The 15505-nt window shown below is 45.1% G+C and overlaps 1 protein-coding gene across 1 annotated transcript in view; it reads left to right on the top strand.

Annotated features, from left to right (window-relative positions):
* LOC117366358 (galactose-3-O-sulfotransferase 2-like) overlaps window positions 1–9333 on the top strand; it is a 247771-nt gene extending 238438 nt beyond the window's left edge. The window contains exon 4 of the mRNA XM_033957636.1: window positions 8235–9333. Coding sequence (XP_033813527.1) covers window positions 8235–9083 — 849 coding nt within the window. The 3' untranslated portion in view covers window positions 9084–9333. The remainder of the gene's footprint in view (window positions 1–8234) is intronic.
* Window positions 9334–15505: the final 6172 nt, after the last annotated feature.

Here is a 15505-nt window from a genome sequence, read left to right as displayed (position 1 = left end):
ATAAAGTCCATTTAGGAACATCGTCACTCCACAGAGTTTTTTTTGTTTTCTCCGCCAGGACATCACCTAACTCTCTAAGCACCCTGGGGTGTAGGTTGTCCGGTCCCATGGCTTTGTTTACTTTGAGTCTTGATAGTTTGCAGTAGACACTACTGGGCATAAACTCAAAATTTTGAAACGGGTCTTTCGAGCTTTCCCTTGTCTGCAACTGCGGACAGGATCCCGGCGCCTCGCAGGTGAAGACTGAGCAGAAGTATTCATTTAGTAGTACGGCCTTATCGGAATCTGATTCTACATAATTCCCGTTCAGTTGCCTAAGGCGTACTATCTCATCTGTGTTTTTTTTCCTGTCACTAATATACCTGAAGAAGGATTTATCCCCCTTCTTAATGTTCTTCGCTAGAGTCTCCTCTATTCGACTGCCCTTTTGATAGCTTTAGACCTGGTCAGATAGTTTTCTTTTGCCTTCCTTTTTTCTGATGTTTGTAGGAAATAAATGCTATTTTCTTTTCTTTAACGAGGTCCGAAATCTCTGCAGTGAACCACTGGGGTCTGTTGTTTCTCCGTCGTTTGCTTACTGTTTTTATATAGCGGTTAGTTGCTTCGTGTAGAGTAGATTTCAGAGTTGACCACATAGCCTCCACATTATCAGTTTCAGCTTGGTTTTGCAGCGCCTGACGGACAAAATCTCCCATGCGTTCAAAGTCAGTGCCTCGAAAGTTGAGGACCTTCGTTACTGTGTTTGATCTAGAGAAACCTTTCTTGAGGTTAAGCCATACCATGTTATGGTCGCTGGAGGCCAGCGTATGGCCTACCGAAACCTCCGAGATGCTGTCTCTGTTGATGAGTACCAGATCCAGTATCACCTGGTCCCTAGTGGGCTCCAATACCAATTGTTTGAGCCGTGCACCTTTTATGGAGGTTAATAGTCTTCTGCTGCCGCTGGTATGTTGCGGGCATATTGAAGACCCCTAACAGTACTGTGTCCCCACGCAAAGTGATGTTCTCTATGTCTTCGATTAATTCTAAATCCTTGTCTTCCTGTTGACTTGGAGGTCTGTATACCACACCAAGGTACAGGCATTTTTCGTTTCCTCTGGCCAGGTTCACCCAGAGGGATTCCCCGATGTATCTAACATCCATGATTCTGGTAGTTTTGATGTTTTCTTTAGTTTATAGTGCTACCCCTCCTCCTAACTTGCCCTCTCTGTCACGACGAAGTAGGTTGTAACCCGGTATAACCATATCCCACCCGTGTGAGTCCGTGAACCAGGTCTTGGATATCGCCACCACGCAGGGCCGCCATCAGAAATTTCTGGGCCCCTTACTGAGCAATCCTATTGGGCCCCCCATGCACCCCTTCCCCCCCCTGACCCCCCCCTTCTTCCATGGGCCGAATACACACATACTTTTCTCTGTCGCCGCATTCTTTGACCAAAAGATTTGTAAGCCTGCAACCACGTCAAGGTAGACTCTTTCAGCAGCTCCCCTCCCTCCCCCTTACCTTTGTGGCCAAGTCAAAATGATCTACCAACAATAAAATTTTAAAAACACAAAGCACGCTGTACGCAGAGAAAATGTTAATTATCATTTATATTCTGCGGGTTTTCAAAGAGGTCAAGGCAGATGACTTTATGCAATGTCACCTCAGTAATAACTATACAAAAATAGACAAATATTCCCCCTCCCTTTTTACTAAACCGCGATAGCGGTTTTTAGCGCAGGGACCTGCGCTGAATGCCCCACGCTGCTCTTGAAGCTCATAGGCTCCCTGCGCTACAAAACGCTATTGCGGTTTAGTAAAAGGGGGCCATAGTGCAAAATATAGACAGCATATATAAATTCTCAAAACATTTTGATCACTAAATTGAAAATAAAATCATTTTTCCTACCTTTGGTAATTTCATCAGTCTCTGGTTCCACTTTATTCTTCTGACTGTGCATCCAATATTTCTTCCCTTCTTTCAGCCTCCTGTATGCTTCCTCTTCTCCAGACCTCATTCCCTCCCCAAACTTTTTCTTTATTTCACCCTGTCCCCTTCTTTCTTTTTCTCTCTCTCCATACCCCCTTTCATTCTGTATGTCTGTCTTTCTCTCTCTCTCCGTACCCCATTTTTCTTTGTTTCACCCAGCCCCCTTTCTTTTTTTTTTTCTGGCTCCCTGTCCCCCCCTTTCTTTCTTTCTCCTTGCCCTCCACTATGCCACCACCATTGGGAAAATGCTGCCACCGCCACTGGGGAATAGGCTGCCACTGCCGCTATCGGGAACAGGCCGGCGCCGAGTTCACCCTGCTTCTCTTCCCCGCGGGGCCGACCAACTCTCGCCACTCGACGTCAATTCTAACGTCGGAGAGGACGTTCTGGGCCAGCCAGGCAGCGATTGGCTGGCCCAGAACGTCCTCTCCGACGACAGAATTGACGTGGGTGGCGAGAGTTGGTCGGCCCCACAGGAAAAACAGGGAGAACTTGGCATCGGCCTGTTCCCAATGGCGGCGGTGGCACTCAAGTGGCTAAAGAGACGCAGTTTGCCAGCCTAGAGAGAACACTGGAGGGTGGCCAGCTGTGCACCCCCTTGGGGCGAAAGCTCGGGGCAAACCGCCCCCACCCCCACCTTGGTATGCCACTGTCTGTACCTCACTCCCTCCCTATGACCAAAAATTCTCCTTTCTTCTATTCCCCGTGTACACAACCATCTCTTTCCCTCCCTTCCTCTCTCCCAAGTCCTTGCCTTCTGTGTCCAAAAACACATTCCCTCCCCCACCTCAGCATCTCTTTCCCTCCCTTCCTCTCTCCCAAGTCCATGCCTTCTGTGTCCAAAAATGCATTCCCTCCCCCACCTCAGCATCTCTTTCCCTCCCTTCCTCTCTCCCAAGTCCATGCCTTGTGTCCAAAAACCCATTCCCTCCCCACCTCAGCATCTATTTCCCTCCCTTCTTCTCTCCCAAGTCCATGCCTTCTGTGTCCAAAAACCCATTCCCTCCCCCACCTCAGCATCTCTTTCCCTCCCTTCCTCTCTCCCAAGTCCATGCCTTCTGTGTCCAAAAATGCATTCCCTCCCCCACCTCAGCATCTCTTTCCCTCCCTTCCTGTCTCCCAAGTCCATGCCTTCTGTGTCCATAAACTCATTCCCTCCCCCACCTCAGCATCTCTTTCCCTCCCTACTTCTCTCCCAAGTCCATGCCTTCTGTGTCCAAAAACCCATTCCATCCCCCACCTCAGCATCTTTCCCTCCCTTCCTCTCTCCCAAGTTCATGCCTTGTGTCCAAAACGCACTCCCTCCCCCTTTTGTGTTCCCCGTTTGCCTCCCAGCCCATCTTAGCAACTTTCTCAGCAAAATGTAGCTCGAGCCGCGTAGGCTTGTCTTCTATTTCCTGCCTGTCCCGCCGCGCACACATAGCCAACCAGAAGTCTTCCCCAACTTCAGCGCTGACATCGGAGGGCGGGCTTTGCTTAAGCCCTCCCTCCGACGTCAGCGCTGACGTCGGGGAAGACTTCCGATCGGCTGTGTGAGCGGCAGGGCAGTCGGAGTAGAAGACGAGCCTCGCGGCTCGAGTTATATTTAACCCCGCGGGTCCCCCATCGTCCCCGTTCAGCTCTCTCTCCTGTGCACCCCCTTGGGGCGTGCACCGCCCCCCCTAGGTACGCTACTGGCCCGGGCCCCCTGTCAGCTCCAGGCCCCTGAATGCAGGACTGGTAGTACTGCCCTGATGGCGGCCCTTATCTAGGTGCCTAAATCCAGATGCCCCTTTATAGAATTGCCCTCCACATGGGTATATTTAGTATCTATAGGTTAAGTAGCTAATTTTCAAAGGAGGTAGCATTTCTTTGAAAATTAGTGAAAGTGCCCACAGATTGTGTCTCTGCACAGGTGATACAAAAAAAAAATTGGGCCCTAGCAAGGGAAAGTGTCAAAGCCACCCACAGGAACTGGCTCTTTGAAAACTTCCTACACTGTAATTTGTATCTGTATGTGTTTTGTTCCACACACTTATCTGTATTTAGCAGAGACATTCCTGGGAATGAGGTTAGGTTCAGCATCACTACAAAGCAAATACTTTCCCCCTACCCCCCCAAAAAAAAAAGTACCTACAGAAAAAAAGAACTTAAGGTCTCTACAGATACATTTATTTTGGTAGTTTTTAGAAGTGTACATGTGTAGTTTCACTTTCAGACAGATAATTTTATATAAGGGTAAAGCCTGTTTTACAGCAGGAAAAAATTATATCAAATTGTATGGCCACATATGCACAGTAGGAGGCAGTGTTACAATGTACAGATGTATTTTATAAAAATGAACAGCAGTAATTTTTCTGCTGTCGCCTCCCAACTCTCGCCACCCGATGTCAATTCTAACGTCGGAGAGGACGTTCTAGGCCAGCCAGGCAGCGATTGGCTGGCCCAGAACGTACTCTCCGATGTCAGAATTGATGCGAGTGGCGAGAGTTGGTCGGCCCCACAGGGAAAAGCAGGGAGAACTTGGCGCCGGCCTGTTCCCAATGGCAGCGGTGGCACTCAAGTGGCTAAAGAGCCGCAGTTTGCCGGCCTAGGGAGAACACTGGAGGGTGGCCAGCTGTGCACCCTCTTGGGATGTAACCCCGGCGCCCCTCCCCCACTTTGGTATGCCACTATCTGTACCTCACTCCCTCCCTATGACCAAAAATTCTCCTTTCTTCTATTCCCCGTGTACACAACCATCTCTTTCCTTCCCTTCCTCTCTCCCAAGTCCATGCCTTCTGTGTCCAAAAACCCATTCCCTCCCCCACCTCAGCATCTCTTTCCATCCCTTCCTCTCTCCCAAGTTCATGCATTGTGTCCAAAACGCACTCCCTCCCCCCTTTTGTGTTCCGCGTTTGCCTCCCAGCCCATCTTTGCAACTTTCTCAGCCAAACGGAGCTCGAGCCGAGAGGCTTGTTTCCTGTTTCCTGCCTGTCCTGCCGCGCACAAATAGCCGACCGGAAGTATTCTCCGACGTCAGCGTTGACGTCGGAGGGTAGGCTTTGCTTAAGCCCTCCCTCCGACGTCAGCGCTGACATCGGGGAACACTTCCAATCGGCTAAATGTGAGCGGCAGGGCAGGTAGGAACAGAAGACGAGCCTCGCGGCTCGAGATGTATTGAACTCCGAAGATGCCCCGTACAGCTCTCTCCTGTGCATCTGGGGCGGACCGCCCCCTCCCTAAACTGTGGCCTACGCAGTGTTCCCGCTAAGCTGCGCTGGCGTGCGCAGGCGCACAAAATATTACATCGCAGCGCACAAGTTTCTCGTCACAGCGCACGGCGTACGGCAGATGGCAGGGCGGCGAGAGGAGAATCGGGCGAGTTGGCTCATAACTTGCTGGCGCCCGATATTTTTAGCTCACAGCGAAAAAAGTTTGCTCACAACACCCGCCCGCTTAGAGGGAGCACTGCCTAGGACCCTGGGGGAGCCCAGGCCCCCTGTCAGCTCGGGGCCCCTGAATGCAGGACTGGTAGTACTGCCCTGATGGCGGCCCTGCCACCACATCCAGGTCGGCGTTCATTATTTCTGTCTCCAATTCCAGAATTTTATTTCCCAAACTGTGTGCATTAACATACATAGCCCTCCACACCTTATGTTTGTTAAGTCCCTGTGAAGAGTCTCCCGTCTGAGTTAGTGTGACTCCTAAAGTATTGTTTTTAGTGTGTGTACTTACCTCGGACTCAGAAATGGAGTTGCGACTTGCCTCCTCAAGACAGTTACTTACTGCACTGGAATGTGAGTGGGTACCCTCCCCCAATTTACCTAGTTTAAAGCCCTACGAAGTAGGCAGGCAAGTCGATGTCCGAAGACGTTCTTACCTCTTCTGGTCAGGTGGAGTCCGTCTGGTCCCTGAAGTCCCTGCAGCGCCTCTCCATGGTCCAGGAATCCAAAGTTCATCTCTTTGCACCATCCATGAAGCCACTCGTTGGTCCTCTGGTTACGCTCTTCCCTTGCCTCTTACTGGGAGGATCGAGGAAAAGACCACCTGCGCTCCTATCTGCTTCAGCTTCTCACCCAGGGCTCTGAAGTCTATGGGTATATATGTCCCTTATTACAGAACTTACTGATTTGTATTCTCTATATACTTCCTGGCCAGTATTCAAAACTACTTAATCGGCCAGGAATGGCCCCCGACCAGTTAAATAACGTTTTAGTACTTAACCACAGATATTAGCAGTGTTATCTCCCATTGAATATGCTCAGTTAGCAGCTATATCATGCAACTTATCCAGTTTAGCAGTCAAATAGGACCACATAAATTGCTGTCCTATCTTTAACTGCTAAAATGTTAACCAGCTATCACTGAATATCAGCATAACTAGTTAACTTTTTAGCAGTTAAAAAACTCTGGATATTCAATGCCAGTTGCTGGAAATTGCCTGTCATTGAATATCCCCACCTGGAATACTGTGTGCAATTCTGGAGGCCGCATTAACGCAAGAGACTGGAGTCGGTTCAGAGAATGGCCACCCGGATGGTCTCGGGACTCAAGGATCTCCCGTACGAAGAACGGTTAGACAAATTACAGCTATACTCGCTCGAGGAGCGCAGAGAGAGGGAGGACATGATCGAGACGTTCAAGTATCTCACGGGCCGCATTGAGGCGGAGGAAGATATCTTCTTTTTCAAAGGACCCATGGCAACAAGAGGGCATCTGTGGAAAATCAGGGGCGGGAAACTACGAGGTGACACCAGGAAATTCTTTTTCACTGAAAGGGTGGTTGATCGCTGGAATAGTCTTCCACTGGAGGTGATTGAGGCCAGCAGCGTGCCTGATTTTAAGGCCAGATGGGATCGACACATGGGATCTATTCACAAGGCAAAGGTAGGGGAGGGTCATTAGGGTGGGCAGACTGGATGGGCCGTGGCCCTTATATGCCATCTATTTCTATGTTTCTATGTTTAACGCCAACAGCAGACAGCAAAAGTACTGCCCACCTCCAGATGAATATTGGGCCCCTCATTTCTTTCTGCTATAAAAGATATTTTAAAGGGAATTTTCAGGCAGTGTATGCAATGTTTCCTTTTGAGAACTGGTCTTTCTGTAGGAAAAATGGTCAGTTCTCCATATATATATATATATATATACACACAGTACATATATTTTTGCATTGAAGCAGATGCAGATGTACTTGTGGGAAAGAACAGAAGAGCTTTCAAAATGAAAACCCATCTGTACTTGTCCTTCTCCTACCTAGCCCCGCCCCCTTTCATTTACAGGTGAAAATACTCAGTTTAGTCACAATGCAAGTAGTTTCATCTGCACTGGGTAGTGCACTCTTCAACTGGTCTTTTACATAGGTAAACAACTTTGGAAAATTAATAAAAATTTTCCTCTTAAAGTGTATGGTGAAAAGATAGCTAGAACTCTTGAGATCCACTTCTAGTCTGATGACCACAGCATAAAATTAAACAGATATGCATGTAACTTTATGCAGTTATCAGTAGCACTATCCCTTTAAATGACACCACTGAAAATCTATGAATAAAGTTAAATGGTTAAATGATACCACTGAAAACCTATGTCTGTCTTGCCTGTTCTGATTGTAAGTTCTTTCGAGCAGGGACTCTTTTCTTACTCTTTGTGACTCTGTGCAGCGCTGTGTGCATCTGGTAACGCTATAGAAATAATTAATAGTAGTAGTTATGGTAGGATAAAGTTAAATGGCTAAAATATTCATTTAATGTTATACCTGGTATTTATGCAATAAAACCTATAAATGATAAGTTATCCTACTAGCAGTTTAGAGAGTAACATTTTGGCTAGCCATGGAAAGCTTCTAAGCACACCTTTATAAATGGTAACTTTTGCTGTTTAGTAATTTAAGGATATAGTTATCAATGTGGGCTACTGTTAAGATCTGTTATTTTACCTCTATCCAGTATTATTTTAGAATAGGTTCATTTTATGCAACAAAACCTAGATATTAATGACTAGAGATAATAAAATAACACATCCTAACAATAGCCCACATTAATATTGTTCCCCCTTAAATAGCTATATTTATCCTTATAAGTGGCCAATTTTTATAAACAAAAAACAAGATGGCCGACAACAAAAATAATGACCACACACTACCCAACATAATTAAATTTAATAACAATCAGAATATCTTCAATATAAGGAAGGAAAAGATTTCAGTGGTGCTTCCAACATGATTTGCTGCAACAAAGGTATATGTTTGGAAATATTTTGCATATTTCTTCTAGTATAGAATATGTTATTCTCTTTACACAGATCCAGAAGGTGATGCCCAGTGATACATTCTATTTTTCCATCATACGCAATCCAGTTCACCTCATGGAGTCTTCATTTGATTACTACAAAGGAATTCCAGCCTTCCGCAGAGCTAAAACACTGGATGAATTTCTTGACCAGCCTTCAAAATTCTATAATTTGTCTGACCCTTATAGTCCTTTTTCCAAGAACATAATGACTTTTGACTTTGGTTTTAATAACAATGTCAAATTCTCAGTCAAGCATGCTCACCAAAACATTGAAATAATTGAGGCTATATTTGATCTTGTATTGATTGCAGAGTACTTTGATGAGTCCATGGTTCTCCTGAAGGAGGCTTTGTGCTGGAAACTGGATGATGTGGTGTCTTTTCCTCTCAATAGCAGAGATAAAAAGGCCAGGATGCCTCTTTCAAAAAACAGCACAGAGAAGATCAAGAACTGGAACAGACTGGATTGGGAGCTCTACATTCACTTCAATAGGACTTTCTGGGAGAGGATTGACCAAACTATTGGAAGGGAACAGATGCAGCAAGAAGTGAACAAACTACGTAAGAGACGGGAAGAACTGTCTAAAACATGTCTAGAAGGTGGGAGCATGGTGGATCCAAAGCAGATCAAAGATTTGTCACTGGCACCATTGCAATTTGGCAGAGCTCATATCCTTGGCTACAACCTCAGACTAGGACTGGATGAAGTAACAAAGAAGCTGTGTCAAACTTTAATCACCCCAGAAATCCAGTACACTAAACACTTGTACATCAAGCAATCCCTCCAAAAAACAAGTGCACTCCAGAAGTACTTAATTGCTAATAGGTTAGTTTTCAAACGATTTGACACACTAATGTAACCCTCCTCCCACACACACATACACACTGTTTAAGTGGGCTAGGCAGCTGACTAGTTACTGCCCAGGTTGGTGGGAAAAAGGGCACACACAGAATTTATTTGTTGGGACCAGAGCTAGGATCAGGATTTTCATATCAGGCCAGGTAAGCACAGCATCAAACTTCACATACATATAATGATGTAGACCACACAAGTTCTTTTGATAAGAGTATAGTTTCAAACTTCTCAGAATACATGACCAACTATTTACAACAGCTTCTGCTCTCTTCCAGTAAGGCACCAAAATTATAATCAGTTTCTACTTCTTTCTCCTTTCTTCTCAAGCTACTCACCAACTTGTCTTATTTGTACAGTTCACTTTCTGTTACCCTTAAGCAGATGTTAACTGATCTAGATTTTTTTATTTTTGATCTTAAACATCCTATTCCAAGAGGTCTTAGAGCAGGGGTGTCCAATGTCGGTCCTCGAGGGCCACAGTCCAGTCGGGTTTTCAGGATTTCTCCAATGAATATGCATTGAAAGCAGTGCATGCAAATAGATCTCATGCATATTCATTGGGGAAATCCTGAAAACCCGACTGGACTGTGGCCCTCGAGGACCTACATTGGACACCCCTGTCTTAGAGGCTTTCTTCAAAGAACAATTTTATCAGGTCTGAAAATCATACTCTATCTTTGGATTGGACCCTTGAAACCAACATATAGTCATTGGTGTTCTAGAACAGTGGTTCCCAACCCTGTCCTGGAGGACCACCAGGCCAATCGGGTTTTCAGGATAGCCCTAATGAATATGCATGGAGCAGATTTGCATGCCTGTCACTTTCATTATATGCAAATCTCTCTCATGCATATTCATTAGGGCTAGCCTGAAAACCCGATTGGCCTGGTGGTCCTCCTGGACAGGGTTGGGAACCACTGTTCTAGAATATTCCACATCTTGACAATGGAAAGTATGCAATTATCAGAATGGGATAGTAGACAGGGAAGACAATTTTTTACTATTTGGCAACCTTATTTAGATACTTTAACACCACATACCCGCAGTCATATATTAATACGTTTTAATGTTTACATTTTTTTTCCACAGCTCTGGAATGGGGAAAAAGGGAGGGAATTGGGAATATTTGCTTTTATTGATATTGTTTATTATATAATAATTCTGTAAATTTTGTTTTTCTTCTTATTGTATTTGAAATGTTTTTTGTTATTCTTTTGAAATCTCTTTATTGAGCAAAAGGTGAACACATTACAAAATAAGCACTCATCAGCACCAAAGAAACAAAGTAAACAGCAGCAAGCCATACAAACAAGAGAAGCATAAGGAAGTGCAATACAAACACCATTCTAGATATTGCCAGTTGCTCACAAATTTTTGTTTTGTCCCACAAGATCCCTCCATACCCTCCCAAACCCCCCCCCCATTCCCGAGTGGACAGCACAGAGAAAAAAGAGAGAGAGCCTACACCAAGAGGCGCAGGAGACGTGAGTGAGTGAGTGCACTACCCAAACCAAAAGAGATGAGACAAGAAAAAGAAAAAGAGAAAGAAGAAAACAGAAAACAGAAAAGAACAAGGAAGACAAGAAAAGGAGAAACATCCCACCCCATCCTAGGAGTTAAGCAGGAGACTCCTCGATCTATGAGGTAAGACTGTCCAGTAAGCCTCCCAGATCTCTTGAAAACGGTCCCAACTACCCGGCACCCTACCCGACACAGCCCTACGCTCCACAGGGCCAATCTCGAAAAGGTACCCGCTGCCATTGGGGCCACGGGTGGAACAGCAGGTTCCCTCCAACACACTAGAATCACCCGTTTAGCCATCAAGAAAGCCTTTTACACAAAAAGACGGTGTCCCCCCAGGCATGGCACCCATATCACCAACCACAGTAAATAAGAGCGATCAGGGGAGAACACTCAGGTATGACGACATGGAAAGATCGAAGGTAACACCACACCCGGACCAAAACAGCTGTATCCGAGGACGAAGGCCTAGAACATATGTCCCAACGTGGCTCCAGAACAGCCACACCTAGGGCATGCATCCCTGTATGGCAAAGCCCGCTCGAAAAAGCTCGCAATGGGGAAATAAAAGCTCTAATGCAAAAACTTATATTCCTGTTCCCTATGTATCATACTCCAAGAAACTGTCGCAATGCTACCAAAGCCATGAGAAAGTACATCCGGCACTATAGCAAGCTGTAGGTCCAGGCTCCAGGCCTGAGCCAAGCGACATGCCTGAGTATCAGGACAAAGGGACAAAAGAGCAGAAGTATAATAGCTCAACCTAGGGGCCACTGAGTCCCACATAGCCAGGCACTTGCCCAATCGGTCAGAGACAGCTGTCGTCACTGCCGAGGCGTCCAGTCTAGAGATATAATGGCAAATCTAAGATACCAAAACAAGTCAACTGAATCGAGGTTGTACATAGACATAAGTTCCGATGGAGTAAGAAGGCGCCCCTGTTCGTGCAGAAGGTCACCCACCCGTTTAATTCCCCAGGAATGCCACGTGATAAAAGTACGGGTCTCCGTCCACGGAACAAAATCCAAATTCCCGACAAGAGGGAGAAAAGGAGTCACACTAAAATTCACTGAGAGCTTCTTGCACAAGAGTTTCCAACCCCACCGCATATAAGCCCAAATAATATGATTCCGAAAGGCCAGAGACAAGGGCGCTGAGGGAGCATGGAGAACATACAACCCCGCCAAGTGTCCCAGCAAATCCCGCTCTAACGGGTAATTCAGGGCTACGGAACTTTCAAGACACCAGTCTCACAGGACCCGCAGCCCGCAAGCTAAGTTGTAAATCTGAAGGTTAAGTAGGCCAAACCCCAGTTAAGAAACAGGCAACATCAGCACTTGCAAAGAAATACGGGGCCATTGGCCCCCCCACAAAAACACACGAAGCGTCGTATATAAGGTGTCTAAATCACGGTGCTTCAACCATATAGGTAGGGTCTGCAAAAGATGCAACCATCGGGGTACCAGCATCATGTTATAAAGATAAATACGCCCCAACAACGAAATAGGGAGAGCACCCCATAAACGAAGAAGCTTGACAGTTTTCTTAAGTAAATAATAATAATAATAATTTATTTCTTATATACCGCTATACCGTGAAGTTCGAAGCTGTTTACAATAAAGATACATTAGACAGTACATGGGATAGAAACGGTTTACAATAAAGATACGTTTAGTCAGTACATGGGATACAAGTGGATTACAGTAAAGGTATATTTTGTCAGTACATAGGATGCAAGTGGGTTACAATATAAGTGGTTTACTATCAAGATGCATTTTGTCAGTGTTTGGGATACAGGTGGGTGGGTTACCATAAAGATACATTTAGTCAGTACATGGGTTACAATAAAGATACGTTTTGTCAGTACATGGGGTGCAGATGGGTTACAATAAAGATACATTATGTCAGTACATGAGATTCAAGGTGGAAAGTATAATTAGTTTCGGGCCTTGGAATTAGGGGGCGAGGTGGAAGGGTCATGGCGAGGAAGAGTTGGGTATGGGAATTTAGAATTTGTTAAACAGTCGAGTTTTCAGGGATTTTCTAAAGTCTGCGTATGTAGTGGCCTCAAGTATGGGCTTTCCAAGCCATGTGTTCAGCCTAGCTGCCTGGAATGATAACATTCTATCTAGAAACTTTTTGTATTGGTAAGATTTCAAGGAGGGGTAATTAAATAGGTTTGTTCTGCGAGTGCTCTTGTTGGACTCGTTGGGGGAGAACTGGGAGATTAGGTAAGCTGGAAGAATCCCAAAGACAGCTTTGTAACAAAAACAAGCAAACTTGAAGAGGACTCTGGATTCTGCGGGTAGCCAGTGGAGTTTCTGATAATAAGGGGAAATGTGTTCCCATTTTTTTAAACCGTGGATTAGTCGGATCGCGGTGTTCTGAATTAATCTCAGCTTGTGGAGGTTCTTTTTATAAGCTCCTAGGTATATGATGTTACAGTAATCTAGGGTGCTTAAGATGGATGATTGTACTAGTAAACGGAAGGACTTTTCATCAAAGAATTTTTTAATAGTGCGAAGTTTCCAGAGGATTGAAATACATTTTTTAAACAGTAGGTTTGTGTGGTTTTCCAGGGTTAGGTGTTTGTCATGTGTTACCCACAGAATCTTTATAGTTTGGTCAATTTTGTATTCTCGGCTCTGTAGGTGAATTGAATTTTCTTTTATCTTTTCGTTGGGTGATGCCAGGAAGAATTTGGTTTTTTCTGTGTTGAGTTTCAGTTTGAAGGCCATCATCCAGTGATCTATTTGATTTAGGTTGTTGGTTAAGGAGTTGGAGAATTGTGATGTTAGGGCGGTTAGTGGAATCACTACAGTAATGTCATGTGCGTAGATGTAGAAGGTGAGCCCTAGGCTTTGTAGCATGTTTCCTAATGAGCTGAGGTAGATATTAAAGAGGGTTGGGGATAGGGAGGAACCCTGAGGTAATCCGCAGTTGTTATTCCAGCTATAGGAAAGTTTGTCATCTTTGAATACCTGGTAGGATCTGTTCCTGAAGAATCCCTGAAACCAATTGTGAGTGTAGCTTGTGATGCCTGTGGTTTCTAGGCAGTTCAAAAGAATGGTGTGATCTACTAGGTCAAAGGCGCTACTTAGGTCCAGTTGTAGGATCATGGCGCTGGTACCTCGGGTGAGGAGGGCATGAAGGTGGTTAAGTAGTGAGGCCATGATTGTTTCAATGCTGTGACCAGGTCTGAAGCCTGACTGGTTATTGTGCAATAAGTTGAATTTGTCTAAATATGAGTTTAGTTCAGCATTTACTATCCCTTCCATTATTTTGACCGCAAGTGGGATGTTTGCGATAGGTCTTAAATTGGTTAGGTTGTTGGGTGGTTCTTTGTTGTTCTTTTTAATGGGTGTTATTATAATTTGACCTAAGTTTTTGGAAATATTCCTGCGGTTAGTTGTAGGTTGACCCAGTTGAGTAGTTTGGCTTTGAAGATGATTGGGGCAGCTTTCATTACATCTGGGGGGCAAGTGTCCAATCTGCAGTTTGATTTGACGTATTTGTTGTAGAATTTGTTAAATGTCTACCAATCGGTCTCATTAAAGTTGGACCAGCTCATGTCTGCTTTGGTGGCGACTAGGTCTTGTGGAATGGAGTAGTCCCAGTGGGAGTCTGGAGAGTCCGTTATAGAGTGTCTTCAGTTATTTACTTTGGTGTTGAAGAAGTCCGCCAGGTTGTCGGCTGTCACTGTGGATTCTTCTGTCAGGTTATGGACCAGTCTGAAAAGTTTGCTGCTGTTTATGGAGGTGTTACCGATTATGTTGGCGTAGAGGGTTCTTTTCTTTTCTTTGGCTGAGATTTTATAGCTTTTCAGCTTTTGGTGCCAGGCATTTCTAGTCTCTGAGGTTCCTAGTTTTGACCATTTTCTTTCTAGCTTTCTTAATTCTCTCTTTATCTCTAGGAGCTCTGGGTTGAACCAGCCTGTTAGGTATCTAGGTCTCTTCCTTCTTTTTTTCAGTGGGACTATTTCGTTTAGTATGCGGGTGCTGGTTTTGATCCAGGAGCACATAAATTGATTGTTTCCCTCATCTTGGTTATGAGTGATGTCATAGTCTGACCAGAATTCAGTTGGGTTAATCTTGCCTCTACTGGTGTGAAGTGGAGGGGATCTGATCTTTTCTTTCGTTGTGGTTGAGGTTGTCTTCAATTGCCAATCTAATTCGAAGTTGCATATTTTGTGGTCTGACCATAGAGAGTCAGACCAAGTTTCTGATCTCCATCTTATGAAGGGATTTGTCGAGTGTTTTGAGGATAAAGTTACCAGGCCTAATTGGTGGCCTTTCTTGTGGGTTATTACTGGAAGTGGTTTGGGAAAGTCTAGTGTGGCTAGAACGGACCAGAATTCTGAGATCTCTGGTTGGTTAGATTGCTCTAAGTGTAAATTTAAGTCTCCACTAAGGAGGTTCAGAGGGCCTGTTAGTGAGTTGGTTAATAGGAATTCATAAAATTCCTCTTTTGCTGTGGACCATTTTTTAGGGGGGATGTAGGCTAGGGTGATCGTTAGGGCGTCAGCTAGTGGTTCCGAGGTTAACTTTAGGGATAGGATTTCTAGGTATGTGGAGGATTTAGAGCTTAGCATGGTGCAGATTAAATGGTCTTTGAAGACTATGGCTAGACCTCCGCCCCTGCCTCTTTCTCTTGCTAGGGATAGGATTTTGTAGTTGGAGGGTAGGCATTCTTGGATGATGATGTCATCGTCTGAGAGTAGCCAAGTCTCTGTCAGTAGTATGAAGTCGGGGCTGTGGTCGGTCAGCCAGTCATAGATTAGTAGGGATTTGTTCCTCATGGATCTTATATTCAGGTAGCAACCCTCAGGGGTTGGAATAAGCTGGTGGAACTTTGGTGATGGGGTGAGAGAGGGCACAGTTTTTCAGCACTCGGTCTTTTTTGAAG

This window comes from Geotrypetes seraphini, chromosome 9 (genome assembly GCF_902459505.1).
Source record: "Geotrypetes seraphini chromosome 9, aGeoSer1.1, whole genome shotgun sequence".
Lineage (NCBI taxonomy): Eukaryota > Metazoa > Chordata > Amphibia > Gymnophiona > Dermophiidae > Geotrypetes > Geotrypetes seraphini.
The sequence above is the reverse complement of the archived record's forward strand: the minus strand, read 5'-3'. Positions and strand labels throughout refer to the sequence as shown.